Consider the following 18,754-nt stretch of genomic DNA (forward strand, 5'->3'; position numbering starts at 1 on the left):
GACATTACCGTATTACTTGGATGTGCACTTTTTTTTTTTACAAGTGGGCTTGCTTTTTTGCACTTTGCTCACACATCAGCGGCACTCTGTACACGTTATTGCTTTGCCGGCTTCCTCTGGCACGCAACTTGAGGAGTAATGACACACAGCCCTATGCTTATCACCTACCCTTCTATTCCAGCACCCAAGAACTTGCAGCCATGGAGATCAACACTTACATTAAAAGGTGAACGTGACAGTGAAAACACTTATGTTAATATTTTATAGCAGCAAAGGACAATATACACATTTCATAGAAAATACTTTATTGAAATATACAGCTTGTAAAAATTATTTGACATAATCCAAATTTAAAGTTAGAAAATAAAAAAAATATTTGACATCCATGTGAGGCATGGGAATTTTTGACTGTGAAATAATTAGAATGTCTGCAATATATCAATAAATAGAAAAATAAATCAGTAAATAACTAAAATTACTGAGCAAACTGCATCATATGTGCACAGAGCATTAACTGCTAAGGCTTAGCGGAGATGGAAAGTTTACTCCAAGATGTGAAGATAAGTATGTTATACCAGTTATACAAAAAGAGAATGTAGTTCTGTGTATGGTGGTTGGTAGGTAGTAAATCCAGGATGAAACGCTATAGAAGACTAAGCCATATTTTAGACTTCATTGTTTCATATGTAGTAAATAGTTTGCTCTTTGAGGGAAGCTGACAAGCTAAATCTTTAGCGATTCATCCATCTAGTCTGAAAACGCCTTGTCTCTAATAGGAAGTGGTGGATTTCCAGGAAGCTAATCTTTTCCAACTATTGAAGACAAAGTCCACATGTACTGGTGTTTCTCTTTTCTTACCTCCTAACTAGGAAGCTCTCTACTCTTCACATATACCTTCAATTGCACTTTCCAATTGGAAAGTAACAGAAGCCACCATTATTCAGTTTGTATCTCAGTCAATGTCTGAAACCAACCAGCCCATATAGTAGGTTGTATCCTACAGGAGCTCTACCCAATTTAGACAATGCAGTACTGTCATAACTGTTTTCAATATTTTTCCTACAATATTCGAACAATACATATAAGCTTTTTTACAGCACATAATTTAGAGAAATTATAATAAAGTGTAACTCCACTAAAAATCTAAAGAGTCAGCAATCCCAAGTATGATGCACTCACAGTGATCCAGAAAGCTACACTATAAGGTGTTGGTTGATGGGGTCATCACACTGCAGTCACTTTAAGTGGCTTTTAAATATTAACCCCTTCCCAACTGGGCATTTTTTCCCCTCTCTTTTTTCCCAGACACATAATTTTTTGTAATTTTCAGTCAACAGGGCCATGTCCGATCACTTGTACTAAATACAGCAATACCATAGTTTTGCTGTATACAACAATAATCACTCTTCTATGAACACCAAAAATGGGCTGGCTACCATAGGATAGTAACATCATGACAGGCACAGGGGTTTTCAGCAGACCCCCAGCACTCATGGCAACCCCCCTCGGGGGTGCCAATGGGCAGTTATAACAGTGCGTCCTCTGGGCCGTGCGCTGTAAGTACCACAGTTACAGACTGATAGGCTGAAAAAAGATAATTAGCTCATATCACCTGATACTCACAGGAATCCCAGGCTCACGGATTAGTGTCCAGCATACACTTGCAAGGATATATATAGAAGGTGAAATCCGGTGCCACATGCGATAAATCCTTTTATTCCAAAAATAAAAATCACAACATGTCCCTAGGAGGGGAACAACTGGACGTGTTTCGAGGACACAGCCCCTTAATCGTCAGTAGGGGCTCTGTCCTCGAAACGCGTCCAGTTGTTCCCCTCCTAGGGACATGTTGTGATTTTTATTTTTGGAATAAAAGGATTTATCGCATGTGGCACCGGATTTTACCTTCTTTATACAGACTGATAGGGGCATTTAACAGTTTAACGGTTGGTAAGAATCAAACGATGGCTGAACAACACAGCCAATATCTGCCGGCAAAGATGCAGGCTCAGTACCTGAGCCCACATCAAGGACAGGGAGCCTACATATGACGCACCATAACGTCATATCGGTAAGAAGGTAAAGAAAAAAAAAAACTATCCGTTTATAAATCAAAATTATGGGCTTTTATTCAAAATGTGCTACCTACAATGAAAAACTTAAAACTACATTTCTCATAATCCCTAAATATCTCGGCAGTGAAGCCTTCTCCCTCCCCGCCAGTGTGCAACACCACCAAACCTCTCCCATTGTAACCTACTGAACACGTGTGGCATGCAAGTGCTGTAGAAGGAGGGCAACCTACAAATAAGAGGGCATCAATGTAGTTACAACAACAAGGGCAGTGGTATAAGGACTTTGAACGTAATGTCATCACTTAAGGAGAATATCCATTTGCCACAACAGGGGGTGAGCCCCTTTAATTCTGCCTGCGACATTGATTTTGTTTAACTGGCTAACATATACGTAACTTTCCAGGGTAAATGACTGACTCCGACAATGCTGCTATATTATTTGTCAAGAGAAGAAGATATCTGGTGATCACAGGCAGCGTAATGGCAGATGAATCTGCTCACCAATGTAAACAGCTCCCTAGATCTCAGCGTTTAAAACCGTCATCACTGTGAAATTAGTGACGTTTCACTGAAAACAAACATTAAATCTTTAATGTAACAATGTCAGTGGTTGCAAGGCTATACTGTAAAATGACAGGTACCGATGCGGATATAAATGCCCATAAAAAGTGATATTACTAGCCAAGAAGTCCATGTCTCATTGAACTTTATGCATTATAGTGGAGTCACCTTACATTTGTGAAAGCATTTCATTATGTGGAAATCTCATAGAATAACACAGTAGGAAAACAGCAGTAAGCAGTGCATGCATTTGCCCAATCATACCTCCTACAGTGCGTTCTTGTACAGTGCATATAGCAATAATGGGTAATTTTACTTCATATAAGGCCGATCAGGGCGATAAATAGGTAACTGCACAGTCCATTCTTTGCGATCATCATCTGCAGGTTATTCTTCTGTCCCAAATTTGTCTTCGTCTCTGTGATTTCCGTATTTCATGTACGAATCTCCTTCAGGATTAAAAGGCCCCATTTTAATGTTCAGCTTCTGGAAAAGTTTTTGTGCTGCAAGCTTGGCTTGTTTTTCCTATGGATATATATAAAAAAAATGAAACCTTTTTAGAAGAAAGCACAGCAAGAACATGGCGTTTATGATAGGATACATATAAAGAGGGCTCATAAATTCACTACACATGCGTGAGTAAGCATACAACAGCTTGCAACCTACTAAAAGACTATCTGCAAACTGTGCTGCTGTGACTTGGCCGGAAGAAACACCCCCAGCAGTCCTGCATGTGATAAATGTAATAACATTACTTAAGAAGATCACCATGCATGCAATTTACACATATATGTTTACTAAAAGCAGTTCTGTCGATTTTTACGTTTTGACACTTGGCCAACCAAGTTCTTTTCACGTGCTACTGCAAAATCACACAAAAATGTGTCTAAGGGCTTGTTCACATGCTGCGACTTTACCGCAGGGACAAAAAAACAAGCAATGTTTTATAGTACCAGCAAGCTAAATGAGATCTCTGACGTCTCATGCACTTGTTGCTTTTTTTTCCTTGCGAATTCGAACCAAAGTGGTTTTCAAATGTGCAGCATGTCAATTCTTTTCTGAAGTTTTGCAGCGATTCTCACATATTCAAATGAATTGGAAATAATGTAAAAAAAAATCATTAAAACCTCGAGAATTTTATTCAGCATTTTTCCTGCCAACACTCTGGATTTTGCTGCGAAAAAATCTGCTGCAAATATTAAATGTGGGCACACCGCCTCATACATTAAACAGTGAAGACATAATAGAATCTAGCATTGCAAATGTAGATAAAACTTCAGGTTCAAGCATCACGGTGTGATAGGACAGCGTGACTAACTATGAGAGTTATACCTTCACTGTGTGTTTGTCTAGTCAAGGATTGAGTGGGTGGTACCTGCAATAGGCTCATGTATTTAGTCAATGTTCACACATTGTTTGTCTATGATTAAGAGCATCTTTACTTGTCACGCTCCCTTAAACCACCTGTTTGTCTATATCCTGTCCTATTACACCCTGAGGCTTTTATGATGGAATAATAAAACAAAGTATTATCCATTTTTGGACCCGCCGGATTGCACTATTTCTACACCGTTACCTGCAGTCTAATCCTGCTACTCTAGGCGGTCCAAATTAAATGAAGGGTGAGCTGTCATCATTTGCATTGCTATCTCCTTATACATAAAACAGGTACAATATTTTCTAAATGTGGGTCAAAAGACACCGGTTAAGAGAGGTCATACAGGCAGGGCTGTGGAGTCGGAGTCATGGAGTCGGAGCCCATTTTGGTGGAGTCTGTGCCGGTATAAAACGGACCGACTCCTAATATATATAATAAATTGGGTACAGTAGTTCAATGCAGTTTATGGGGAATATTTTTTCATAAGAATTTGGGAAAGAAATGACATGTCCTATAAATGTCTGTCCTATTCCTGATCTAAGGGTCTAGACCAGGGGTCTCAAACACGCGGCCCGCGGGCCGCATGCGGCCCCTGAGGCTGCTTTATGCGGCCCGCAGACACAGACCCCTTGACGATCCCGACCAGGTCCAGGAGGAGCCGCCGACAGCAGCGCTGCATTGCCGCACAGAGAACGTCTCCCAGCACTGCATTTCCAATGCCAGCCGCTGGCCAATCAGAGGCCAGCAGCTGATATCTGCGTGTCGGCGCAGCGAGTATGACGTCATTGCCATATGCAGATGTCAGCTGCTGGCCTCTGATTGGCCGGCGGCTGACATTGAAAATGCTGTGCTGGGAGACAGTCTCTGTGCGGCAATGCAGCGCTGCTGTCGGCGGCTCCTCCTGGACCAGGTCGGGATCGTCAAGGGGTCGGACTCTGTGGTGCCTGCGGGCCACATCTGCAGGAAGGCCGCCGAGGGAACGGAGGACAGGTGAGAATCATCTTTTTTTTTTTTCTATTTTATGTGTGTGAAGAACAGCACAGGGGGCACATAGCCACAAGAGGGGACCTGGATGGGGCACATAGCCACAAGAGGGGACCTGGATGGGGCACATAGCCACAAGAGGGGACCTGGATGGGGCACATAGCCACAAGAGGGGACCTGGATGGGGCACAGAGCCACAGGATGGGGACCTGGATGGGGCACAGAGCCACAGGATGGGGACCTGGATGGGGCACATAGCCACAAGATGGGGACCTGGATGGGGCACAGAGCCACAAGATGGGGACCGGGATGGGGCACAGAGCCACAAGATGGGGACCGGGATGGGGCACAGAGCCACAAGATGGGGACCTGGATGGGGCACATAGCCACAAGATGGGGACCAGAGCCACAAGATGGGGACCTGGATGGGGCACAGAGCCACAAGATGGGGACCGGGATGGGGCACAGAGCCACAAGAGGGGACCTGGATGGGGCACAGAGCCACAAGAGGGGACCTGGATGGGGCACATAGCCACAAGATGGGGACCGGGATGGGGCACAGAGCCACAAGAGGGGACCTGGATGGGGCACATAGCCACAAGAGGGGACCTGGATGGGGCACATAGCCACAAGATGGGGACCTGGATGGGGCACATAGCCACAAGATGGGGACCTGGATGGGGCACATAGCCACAAGATGGGGACCTGGATGGGGCACATAGCCACAAGAGGGGACCTGGATGGGGCACATAGCCACAAGAGGGGACCTGGATGGGGCACATAGCCACAAGAGGGGACCTGGATGGGGCACATAGCCACAAGAGGGGACCTGGATGGGGCACAGAGCCACAGGATGGGGACCTGGATGGGGCACAGAGCCACAGGATGGGGACCTGGATGGGGCACATAGCCACAAGATGGGGACCTGGATGGGGCACAGAGCCACAAGATGGGGACCGGGATGGGGCACAGAGCCACAAGATGGGGACCGGGATGGGGCACAGAGCCACAAGAGGGGACCTGGATGGGGCACAGAGCCACAAGATGGGGACCTGGATGGGGCACATAGCCACAAGATGGGGACCAGAGCCACAAGATGGGGACCTGGATGGGGCACAGAGCCACAAGATGGGGACCGGGATGGGGCACATAGCCACAAGAGGGGACCTGGATGGGGCACATAGCCACAAGAGGGGACCTGGATGGGGCACATAGCCACAAGATGGGGACCGGGATGGGGCACAGAGCCACAAGAGGGGACCTGGATGGGGCACATAGCCACAAGAGGGGACCTGGATGGGGCACATAGCCACAAGATGGGGACCTGGATGGGGCACATAGCCACAAGATGGGGACCTGGATGGGGCACATAGCCACAAGATGGGGACCTGGATGGGGCACATAGCCACAAGATGGGGACCTGGATGGGGCACATAGCCACAAGATGGGGACCTGGATGGGGCACAGAGCCTCAAGATGTGGACCTGGATGGGGCACATAGCCACAAGAGGGGACCTGGATGGGGCACATAGCCACAAGATGGGGACCTGGATGGGGCACATAGCCACAGGATGGGGACCTGGATGGGGCACAGAGCCTCAAGATGTGGACCTGGATGGGGCACAGAGCCACAAGATGGGGACCAGAGCCACAACATGGGGACCTGGATGGGGCACATAGCCACAAGATGGGGACCTGGATGGGGCACATAGCCACAAGATGGGGACCTGGATGGGGCACATAGCCACAAGATGGGGACCTGGATGGGGCACATAGCCACAAGATGGGGACCTGGATGGGGCACATTGCCACAAGATGGGGACCTGGATGGGGCACATTGCCACAAGATGGGGACCTGGATGGGGCACATAGCCACAAGATGGGGACCTGGATGAGGCACATTAGTACAAGATGGGCGCCAGGATGGGGAACGTTGCCACAGGATGGGGACCTGGATGGGGCACAGAGCCACAAGATGGGGACCTGGATGGGGCACAGAGCCACAAGATGGGGACCTGGATGGGGCACAGAGCCACAAGATGGGGACCAGAGCCACAAGATGGGGACCTGGATGGGGAACATTGCCACAGGATGGGGACCTGGATGGGGCACATAGCCCCAAGATGGGGACCTGGATGAGGCACATTAGTACAAGATGGGCGCCAGGATGTGGAACGTTGCCACAGGATGGGGACCTGGATGGGGCACATAGCCACAGGATGGGGACCTGGATGGGGCACATTAGTACAAGATGGGGACTTGGATGGGGAACATTACTACAAGATGTTTTCCATTATTACTATATGATGCTAATTGTAAGACAATATTACTGTATGTGGCCAATTGGGGGAAATAAAATTGTAAAAAAAATAAAATAAAGCATGAAAAAATATTGGGCACTAAAAATGCTGTTTTATATGTAAACTAAAGTAAACACAAAAAAGTGCACGTTTATTATCGCCACATCCATAACGACCCAAGCCATAAAAAAATAAACACGGCAAAAATGTTCAAAAGGTGTATACAAAAAAAATGGTATCACTAAAAATGTCACATTGAACAAAGAATGCGGCCCCCCAAATTCTAATTTTTTCCATGTGCAGCCCATATACCCAGCCGAGTTTGAGACCCCTGGTCTAGACTTTTAGCTGAGATGAATCTGTGCTACAGTAAATTTATCACTTAAACATGAGCCATGTATGAGGGAGTCGGAGTCGTGGAGTCGGAGGTTTGCCTTACCGACTCCAGAGCCCTGAATACAGGAAAGATTTTTTTTTTTCTGATGAGAGAAATCCCACTTGGTGGCATATGGGATGTGATTTTATGTGCCAAATGCACATAAAAGAGAATCAGAATGGAGAGGGCAAGTGGAGCTGTCAGAAGCAACAAGAACAAAGGGTATATTCAGAGAACACAGAAGCCATGTTTACTGCATATGTTATGCAAGCCATGAACTGTCATTAACCCTTTGCGCACTCTGATGTAACTGTATGTGAGTTCTGGTGTGCATATATAGAGCAGACTCAAGAGCAGAGCCTGCACCATAACCAGCAAATGTTGGATGTGAGGCTGAGTGCCCACGATGCATTTTTCAAGCGTTTATGCTGCGGAATTTCCGCAGCATAAACACTTCAAAAAGGCTTGGTAATCCGCCCCCCATGGTCCCCAATGACAAGCCGCACTTTCAATGCCCATGCTGCGTTTTTTTCCGCAGCGTTTATGCTGCGCTCAAAAATCCGCAGCATGTCCATTAATTTTACGGAAGCGCGGTGTAATCGCCGCCATTGACTTGCATTGAGACGCATATAATCCGTGTCAGTACATTTGTACTCACGGATTATATGCGCTTCAATGTGCGGATGGTACCCAAGTCTGGAGGAGAGGAGACTCTCATCCAGACCTGGGTACCATAGAAACTGTAAAAAAAAGAATTTAAAATAAAAAAAAGTTTATACTTACCTTCCGATGTCTTCCCGGTGTTTTGTCTGCTCCGTCCAGTGTCTTGCAATGTTCGCGTTGTTGTGAAGGACCTGCCTTGACGTCACTGAATCATGTGACCCATCACATGGCTCAATGACGTCACCGCAGGTCCTTCACACCACCACGAGCAGTGCAAGACACTGGACGGAGCAGACAAAACACCGGGAAGACATCGGAAGGTAAGTATAAACTTTATTTTTTTTATTTTTCACCATTCTTATTCTTTTTTTTAACTAACTTGGTCACACTACTATAAATCCATGCCGGTTGCATGGATTTATATAATGTGAACAAGTTGTCAAGCACTTTTCCAAGTGATGCTAAAATCGCTTGGAAAAGCGCTTGATAATCCGCATGCAGAAATGCATGCAAAGATGCTTCACAAACGCTTCTACTTGGCGGGAAAACCGCATGTAAAAACCGCATGCGTTTTTCCTGCCAGGGAGAAGCGTAAAAAATATGCAGCATTTCTGCATCGTGGGCACATAGCCTAATACACAGCCACTATCGGCTTGTAACAGCAGCAATTGGAGCTAGCCCTGGCGTGGCAAAATGTTTAACTACACCATCCCACCTGCTTGTTTCCATGTATCTCCGCCCTTCTCTATCAAGCCAGAGCTATCAATCAAAGAAGAGGTGTGGGGTGGGGGGGGAATAGAAAAAAGCAGGTGGGAAGGTGTATATAAATGATTGGCCCTGCTATGATGCACCAAGCGCCTTTACTTGGTTTGAGCAGTTATTCTGTGCTGAAAGATCCTTTAAAAGGGTAAACAGTGACACTAAAAGTGCATGGAAATGGTAACGCAGAGTTATAACGGAGCCCAGCTTTCTTCTTCAGTAGGTAACATGTTTACTTAGAATTTAGTGATCTATAAAATCCTAGTATATGCCACGCAAATTAAAATTTGGCATATACACAAAAAAGCCAACTTTTAATTTGGGGTAACCAATATACCACAAGCCCATGCCACTCACAGTCTGTAATAAAGATACCTCTGCTCCGTTAGGAGATGTAGAAACTCAATGACACGACCACAGTGATCACACTGCTGTCTTGATTTCCTGCACTAGAATATGCCATCGCCTCCACTTTTTAGAAGCCTTGTGTCTAGAGGAAAAATACCTCATAAATATTTTTCTGCTCTATCTGAAGTGCGAGAGATTCCTCTAGGGGTAGTAACTGGGATGGAGAGTGATGAAGTGGCGGAAGTCTCGCAGCAGTGATGTCATCCAGATGTTTCCTGTCATGTAATTTTCTCTGTTCGGCAGACATTGTAAGTGCTTTATCTCCTGGTGATTGATTTGGAGTTGAGCTGTTTGAGTCTGATGGCAATCTGAAAAATAATAATAATGGCTCTGGTTACGAAGATCTTTAATGGTTTCAGAACATTGCTTTACAGCGCCCAATAAAAATACCTAGTCTGACATTTGTGATTTGTAAATTATAATCTGGGAAGTGTCAAAAGCAGTCCCATGCTGGCTTATAAGGGTTACCCGGGCCAGGCTTGTTTTCCTGCAATCAGTCTATATGACTGCAGTTTGTCGAATCCTAATAGTGTGCAACGTGATTCCCCTCTATTTGTCTTCTGGAAAGGTCATCACGGCTCATTTGCGATTTGTATACTTGAAGTCATGTGTCAAACTACTTTTCCTACTAGAAGGGGGAAGATAAGATAGTGGCACATGACCACAGGTACGCAAATCACAATGTCCCAATTCAAATGGCAGAGTCTCCGAGGTTTTCCTAGGCGAAGTCGATTCAGGAAATAGCCGGCAGTCTTTTTCCTGAAGTGACTTCGCTGGCAGTTTTGCTGTCAAGTTTTGTATTTTCCCTATACTTTCAACTATAAAATGTGTATGGTTTCCAAATTAAGCAGATTGAAGAATGAACAAGTTAGTTCTTACAACCACTTCACAGTTTACAAACACTGAAGCGTTTAAAAGTCTGAACATATCCACAACAATGTTGTTTTTACATTGCGGTCTCTTACATTCATTTTTTTGAGGAGGTTTTGGGCTGCTTTTTTATAGGGAAGCTTCCTGAAAAATCACTTGCTCAAGGAAGGTAAAGGAACCCACCTGATGAAGTGATTGGACACATGCGAAACATGAGTCTAGGGAACTCTGCATGTTATACCCCATTATGGATAATACTATTCATGTTGTATACATGTCAAATAGGTATTTATACTACTCATACATATTTTATGGATGTTATGGACATTATGCTTCACAATTATACCCATGTTACAATGTGATACGCACCTCTATTGTCATCTATGATCTGGGTTTGTCGTTTTGTATTTCTTGACATAGAGCAGTCTTTTTTTTAGGTCATATAAGATAAAATACATATTTTTAGCTAAAAACTAATTTTGCATTACTTTACCTTAAAGTACTTAACCTTAATGGTTACTACTATAAATATTTGAGAGGCTGCTTTCATTTTGGATTGGTTTAGCTCTTAATCTGACTATGTACCTAGTGGACTTCATTTTTCTTTGAGAGTTTGCGAATTCTAGTAGTGGAGTGAACTGGTGTATTAGTAACACAATACTGGCTCTCCAGCATTTAAAAATGGCTGACCCATCACTCTGAAAGGTTTGGGATCCAGCTGCCAGGAACAGTCCGGTATCAAAAATCCCTGTACCACAGTACCCCCTACAGTTTATCGCCATTCAAGAAAAGTCTTACCCCTATCAATCAGAAAGCCAGGGCTGTGGAGTCGGTAAGCCAAACCTCTGACTCCAACTCCTCAATTGCCATGACGCCGACTCCAACTCCGTCCAACTCAGACTCCCTCATACATGGCTCATGTTTAAGTGATAAATTTACTGTAGCACAGATTCATCTCGGCTAAAAGTCTAGACCCTTAGATCAGGAATAGGACAGACATTTATAGGACATTTCATAACTTTCCCAAATTCTTATGAAAAAATAAACTGCATTGAACTACTGTACCCAATTTATTGTATATTTTAGGAGTTGGAGTTGGTCCATTTTAAACTGACTCCGATTCCACCTCCACGACTCCAAATCCACAGTCCTGCAGAAAGCGATGGCAAATCCAAAAATAGACTAAAAGTTTTTTTTACTTTAAACCATATTTACAATGCTACATTCCTCCAGCATTTTCATACCTGTTGGTTCGGAATCTTTCCTTTCTCTGGACTGGGCTCATTGATCTTTTTTCTATAACTTCGACATAATGAGATTTCTGGGCTCTAATTGCACCTGGACAGGAGCTGGTTACCTGATCCTCACTTTCTTTAATACTAATCATCTTCAGACTATTTGCCAGAGCTTCTGCTGAATTTTCATCTGTGTGACAGTCATTATTGCAGGTCTCTTCATTGACAATAACAGAGGCAAGAGAGCTGTGTGTGTCCAGGGCATGTGCAGCCTCGGCATCATTCACATTAGCACGGCTGGGTGAGTTCGCTTTACCCTGTGTCACAGTCGGGGACACTCCTGTCACCCTCTCCTTCCGTTCTCGGGAGGATTCAGCAGTCTCTTTCATGTTGCATTGTTGTTCCTGAAATTGTATCTTGAATGCTGTAAGGAGATCAGTGTTTTTTTTCTGTTTATAATGTTCAGCAATGGCTGCTCGTACTTTTTCAGCGTAATCTGAAATCTTTTTTCCTTGGTCTGGAAGTTTTGCAATGAATTTCCTGTGAGAGGTAAAAATAGAAATCTAAAATCCAAGAGTTACAATAGTTTTGTAAACCATGAAATAAAACATTTGTGAAAGCCCAAATTTATTATTGAGTGTAAAAGGTCTCACATACTGCGGATCGTGCTGCAAATCTGCTGTGGATTTCAGACTATTACACCGAGGGGGAAGGGATATCTAGGGTTAAAATTTGCTGCAACATAATGAACGTAGTGTGATGTAGAAATTAGCAGGGAGTTTGTTTGTCCCTCCAGGATTTTTCCGCTACATGTAAATGGTGTTTTTCAAAATCACAAACACAGCAAATATATCAAATCCTTAAAGTTACGTACCCCTTGGGCTAAGAATAAAAAGCCTATTTTTCATATTAGGTTTGAGGAATGTAAAGTTAGTGCAAACGTCTGTATTACTCCCCTGGGCATCCACATAGATGTCACCATGATGAACTGTTTGTGGTCATCATTGGGGAATATTTTCTAATCACTGCTGTAACCGCCCCTCTGGATTTTTTTCTGATATTTGTGTTGTATTTCTGGTCTTGGTACACACCACATAAGGCCCTATACACATCTAGATTTTATTCTTACAGGTTTAGGGTATACATCAGAAGGAATTTCTGACAGACATGTTAAAGGGAACCTGTCAGCTGATGCACACTGCACAAACTTCGGGCAGCATGAATCAGAGCCTGATGGCATGAGTGCAGTCAGGGGCGCTCCAGCGAGTGTCAGCCTGGGCTTCTCCCAATTAGCAGACCTGTCAATCAACTAGAGCGGTGCAGGGAGGAGCAGGCCAGCTCTTCAAACTATGTTTTCTCTGAATACCTGGAATGTTTCAGATTAAAACATACCTGGCTGCAATTGTGCTAGCCGGCTCTGATTCATGCGGCCTGGGGTGTGGGCAGAATGAGGCGGCAGACAGGTTCCCTTTGAACCTGAGCTGTTCTATGGACTGGCACCGGCCTAGCAGTGCCTCAGTATGGCGTCCATCACACATTGGCATTTACGGCATTTCCATTAAAGAAAGGGAGAGGTCATAAAAGTCTAATGACGTATTCGTTTAATAAAGAATATACAGTGGCATCCACCACCCATAGAATAGATATTAAATACGTGTTCCCATGGTGGGCAGTAACTAAGCACTGCTGTGTGTGAAGCAGGGTGTGCCAGCTCAGCCGCCCAAACCCTGCAGGAGGGTGAGGAGTGCCAGCCATAAGCCATGGTGTATACCGGGCACAACCTGTAGTACAGGGGACAGTGCAGTGACTGAGCAGCGAGCGCCGCCCCATTCACACGCCAGGTACCAGTCTGCGCCCATTGTACTACAAGGCACCTCTCCCTGCTCTGGGAACACATTGTTAGCTATGGAGGCCTCATACTTATTACTCAGCAGCTTCTCCTGCCGCTCCAGGATCTCGGTGAGTTCCCCTACACTCTTCCCGCGCAGCTCCCCCGCGGCCTCCGTGCTGCCTCTATCTACCGGACCAGACATGCCGGAAAAGCGCAGAGTTTCCACAGCAGCGCACGCACATTCTCTGTAGGACCTGCATGACGTCACGGTCACCTGACTCTGACACGGTCCTGTGTCCACGTGACCTTCCGTTGAAGAATAATATAGCCGGATTTCCGGAGAGCTCTGCTGCTGTTTTGGCTGTGATGTGTATCAGGCGTCTGTGGCTTACTAATGCCCCTGCTTACATGAGGACTTAGGAAGAGGAGCATTGGGGGGATTCAAAGGGAGAAACAGAGATACGTCCTGGGGCTTTATTCCCCCGCATTTAAGTGGACAGAGCCAAATGTACAGAGGGTTAGTCACAAGCTAGGTACAAACCATGTGCTGCCAGGGGGTGGCGACTGGGGGTCTGTCCACTTCTTTAACCCGTTAAAACCCGAGCTGGTTTTCACCTTCATACCCAAGCCAAATTTCACAATTCCCTCCACTGTCACTTTATGAGGTAATTACTCTGGAAACGCTTCAACTGATCCCCCTGATTCTGAGATTGTTTTTTTCACAATATATTGTACTTTATGTTAGTGGTAAAATTATGTTCATATTTTTTATGTTTATTTGTGAAAAATTAGCAGTTTTCAAACTTTGAATTTCCATGCCCTTAAAGTAGAGAATTATGTCACACAAAATAATAAATAACATTTCCCACATATCTACTTTACATCAGCACAATTTTGAAAACATTTTTTTTTTTTTGTTAGGGAGCTATAAGGGTTAAAAGTTGACCAGCGATTTCTCATTTTTCCAACAAAATTTACAAAGCCATTTTTTTAGGGACCACATCACATTTGAAGTCACTTTGAGGGGTCTTTATGACAGAAAATACCCAAAAGTGACACCATTCTAAAAACTGCACCCCTCAACGTGCTCAAAACCACATTCAAGAACTTTAATAACCCTTCAGGTGCTTCACAGGAATTAAAGCAATGTGCAAGGAAAAAATTAACATTTTCCACAAAAATGTTACTTTAGCCTCAAATTTTGCATTTTCACAAGGGTAATAGGAGAAAATGGACCATACAATTTGTTGTGTGATTTCTCCTGAGTACATAGATTCCACATATGAGGGGGAAACTACTTTTGAAGCACAGTGCAAAGCTCAGAAGACAAGAAGCGCCACATTGGAGTTCATATTTTGCTTGAATGGTTTGAGGATGCCATTACATTGGCAGAGCCCCTAAGGTGTCAGCAGAAAGCCTCCATAAGAGACCCCATTTTACAAACTACACCCCCAATGAATTAATCTAGGGGTGCAGTGAGCATGTTGATTCGACATATGCCTCACAGAATTTTTTACCATTTTACAGTGAAGAAAGAATAATTACATTTTTACCACTAAAATGTTTTAGCCCCAAATTTTTAATTTTTATAATGGTTAATAGGAAAAAAAATGGACCTCACAGTTTGTTGTGCAATTTCTCCTGAGTTCAACAATAGCCTGCATGTAATCAGGAACAACTTTTCTGGGCACAGTGGAAAGCTCAGAGCGGAGGGTGCCACGACCCACTGGAAGATCTCCTGAGGTGCCAGACCAGCAGACCCCCATAAATGACTCCATTTTACAAACTACACCTCTCAATGAATCCATCTAGGGGTGCAGTGATCATATTCACACCACAGTTGTGTCACAGAATTTTATATCATTGAACAGTGAAGAAAAAATTAAATTTTTACCATCAAAATTTTGTTTTAGCCCCAGATTTTATATTTTCACACTGGGAAATGGGTAAAAATGGCACCAAAATTTGTCCCACAATTTCTGCTGAATCTAGAAATAGGCCATATGTGGCTGGACAGAGCTGCTTAGCCTAGCTAAGACTCAGCGAGACTCAGGAGGGATGGAGCGCTATTTGACCTGGAGCGCAGATTTTCTTAAAATAGTTTGCGGACTCCATATACAGAGCCCCTAAGTGCTAGAAGAGCAGAATTCCCCCCCCCCCCAAGTGACCCTATGTTGGAAATTATACTCCTTTGGGAATTTATCTACAGGTGTAGTGACGATTTTGACTCCATGGGTGTTTTCTTGAAACAAACAGCAGTGAAGGTTGCTGAGTGATAATTGCAAACTGCCATTATAATGACCAGTACGTTGTAGTGATGAGTACATTGTAGTGCCCAGTACGTTGTGCCCAGCTCATGCTTCTGGAGACATGCACCCGTAAATTAGACAGGCTCTCATGGCTACAGAAATGCCAAACATGCGGACACTAACTGCGGTTTAGTCACACTGTGGGGCTCAAAAGGGAGGGGCGGCATTTGTATTTGGGAGCACAGAATTTCTTTGGGGGTGGGGGGGAGCCATTTCGCTTTCCCAGAGCCATTTGACTATCAGTAACATGGTAGCCCCCTATATTTCCAATAACAGAAGACGGACCTGAGTGGGAGCTTGCTTTTTTTGTGAGTTAAACGAGCACGCTCGCTCGCTCATCACTAATCAGAAGCTTCCAAACACATGACATCATTATATGGGCAGTCCAGAATTGTTTAAAGGCATAGTAATTTTAGCGTATGTAAACTTTTGACTTTGCAGTAAGTAATAAAAATGCCTTAAAACATTCTCTCTCTCTCTCTCTCTCATTCTGGCATTTGGCAAATATTAAAAAATATGGTAATCCTAATTGACCTAAAACGGGAAAGGTTTATTCTGATTTCATGTCAGATATTGAGAAAAACATGCATATGTGTCTTTTTATATAGTGTATGTAAACTTCTGGTTTCAACTGTATATAATTTTTTTATGTTTTGACGCTTTTACACAATAAAAACTATTTTATACGAAAAATAATTATTTTTGCATCGCTTTATTCTGAGAGCTTTAACTTTTTTATTTTTCAGCTGATGGAGCTGTATGGTGGCTTGTTTTTTGTGGGACAATATGCCGTTTTCATCGGTACCATTTTTATTTACAGTACAGACCAAAAGTTTGGACACATCTTCTCTTTTAAAGATTTTTCTGTATTTTCCTGACTGAAAATTGTGTAGTCACACTGAAGGCATCATAACTATGAATTAACACGTGGAATTATATACTTAGCAAAAAAGTGTGAAACAACTGAAAATATGTCTTATTTTCTAGGTTCTTCAAAGTAGCCACCTTTTGCTTTGATGACTGCTTTGCACACTCTTGGCATTCTCTTGATGAGCTTCAAGAGGTAGTCACCAGAAATGGTCTTCCAACAATCTTGAAGGAGTTCCCAGAGATGCTTAGCACTTGTTGGCCCTTTTGCCTTCACTCTGCGGTCCAGCTCACCCCAAGCCATATCGGTTGGGTTCAGGTCTGGTGACTGTGGAGGCCAGGTCATCTGGCGTAGCACCCCATCACTCTCCCTCTTGGTCAAATAGCCCTTACACAGCCTGGAGGTGTGTTTGGAGTCATTGTCCTGTTGAAAAATAAATGATGGTCCAACTGAGCGCAAACCGGATGGAATAGCATGCCACTGCAAGATGCTGTGGTAGCCATGCTGGTTCAGTATGCCTTCAATTTTGAATAAATCCCCAACAGTGTCACCAGCAAAGCACCCCCACACCATCACACCTCCTCCTCCATGCTTCACGGTGGGAGCCAGGCATGTAGAGTCCATCCGTTCACCTTTTCTGCGTCGCACAAAGACAAGATGGTTGGAACCAAAGATCTCAAATTTGGACTCATCAGACCAAAGCACAGATTTCCACTGGTCTAATGTCCATTCCTTGTGTTCTTTAGCCCAAACAAGTCTCTTCTGCTTGTTGCCTTACCTTAGCAGTGGTTTCCTAGCAGCTATTTTACAATGAAGGCCTGCTGCACAAAGTCTCCTCTTAACAGTTGTTGAAGAGATGTGTCTGCTGCTAGAACTCTGTGTGGCATTGACCTGGTCTCTAATCTGAGCTGCTGTTAACCTGCGATTTCTGAGGCTGGTGACTCGGATAAACTTATCCTCAGAAGCAGAGGTGACTCTTGGTCTTCCTTTCCTGGGGCGGTCCTCATGTGAGCCAGTTTATTTGTAGCGCTTGATGTTTTTTGCAACTGCACTTGGGACGCTTTCAAAGTTTGCCCAATTTTTCGGACTGATTGACCTTCATTTCTTAAAGTAATGCTGGCCACTCATTTTTCTTTACTTAGCTGCTTTTTTCTTGCCATAATACTAATTCTAACAGTCTATTCAGTAGGACTATCAGCTGTGTATCCACCAGACTTCTGCACAACACAACTGATGCTCCCAACCCCATTTATAAGGCAAGAAATCACACTTATTAAACTTGACAGGGCACACCTGTGAAGTGAAAATCATTTGCGGTGACTACCTCTTGAAGCTCATCAAGAGTGTGCAAAGCAGTCATCAAAGCAAAAGGTGGTTACTTTGAAGAACCTAGAATATAAGACATATTTTCAGTTGTTTCACACTTTTTTGTGTATATAATTCCACATGTGTTAATTCATAGTTTTGATGCCTTCAGTGTGAATGTAATATTTTCATAGTCATGAAAATACAGAAAAATCTTTAAATGAGAAGGTGTGTCCAAACTTTTGGTCTGTACTGTACATTTGTCTTTTTGATTGCATTTTATTGCACTTTTTGTTCAGCGTTAGGATGATAAAGCATAGTTTTTTGCTTTGTTTTTTTTTTTTACGGTGTTCACTGGAGGGGTTAACTAGCGGGACAGTTTTATAGGTCGCGGCCATCTTGCGGCCCGAGGTAACCATGGAGACCATCGGCACAACGTGATCGCATCGTGATGTGCCGATGGGAGCAGACAAGGAGCTCACTCCCTCTGCGATGCTCCTCGATGTCACTGTTGAAAGCAGCATCAGAGGGGTTAAATGCCCGTGATCGCGGGGCGCTCAGCATAAGCCTGCGCAATCGAGAAGAATCACACTCCAACCTTTCCACTATGGCCAAGACCAAAGAGCTACCTAAGGAGACCAGGGACTAAATTGTAGACCTGCACAAGGCTGGGATGGGCTACAGGACAATAGGCAAGCAGCTTGGTGAGAAGGCAACAACTGTTGGCACAATTATTAGCAAATGGAAGAAACACAAGATGACTGTCAATCCTCCTTGGTCTGGGGCTCCATGCAAGATCTCGCCTCGTGGGGTAAGTATGATTCTGAGAAAG

The 18,754-nt window shown here is 44.1% G+C and overlaps 1 protein-coding gene across 2 annotated transcripts; it reads right to left on the reverse strand.

Annotated features, from left to right (window-relative positions):
- Positions 1-1,870: 1,870 nt before the first annotated feature.
- Positions 1,871-13,811, reverse strand: POLR2M (RNA polymerase II subunit M). Of its 2 annotated transcripts, none has more exons than XM_073652982.1 (4): positions 13,681-13,811; positions 11,619-12,149; positions 9,602-9,812; positions 1,871-3,161 (listed from the first exon to the last, which is right to left on the reverse strand). In XM_073652982.1, the coding sequence occupies exons 1-4, from the start codon at positions 13,698-13,700 to the stop codon at positions 3,024-3,026; spliced, it is 900 nt and encodes a 299-aa protein (XP_073509083.1). In that variant the 5' UTR covers positions 13,701-13,811; the 3' UTR covers positions 1,871-3,023. The 2 variants fall into 2 exon arrangements, with proteins under 2 accessions (XP_073509083.1, XP_073509082.1); XM_073652981.1 differs by having other exon boundaries at positions 13,530-13,746.
- Between the last annotated feature and the right edge of the window lie 4,943 nt (positions 13,812-18,754).

Source organism: Phyllobates terribilis, unplaced genomic scaffold, assembly GCF_046119375.1.
Source record: "Phyllobates terribilis strain yellow unplaced genomic scaffold, ASM4611937v1 Scaffold_11__3_contigs__length_659146591, whole genome shotgun sequence".
Taxonomy (NCBI): domain Eukaryota; kingdom Metazoa; phylum Chordata; class Amphibia; order Anura; family Dendrobatidae; genus Phyllobates; species Phyllobates terribilis.

Coding starts and splice junctions, on each gene's coding strand:
- POLR2M (XM_073652981.1), bottom strand. CDS start 13,642: ATGTCTGGTCCGGTAGATAGAGGCAGCACGGAGGCCGCGGGGGAGCTG. Junction 9,813..11,618: donor GAAAGATTCCGAACCAACAG/GTATGAAAATGC, acceptor ATTATTTTTCAG/ATTGCCATCAGACTCAAACA. Junction 3,162..9,601: donor AGCAGAAAAATATTTATGAG/GTATTTTTCCTC, acceptor ATATATCCATAG/GAAAAACAAGCCAAGCTTGC.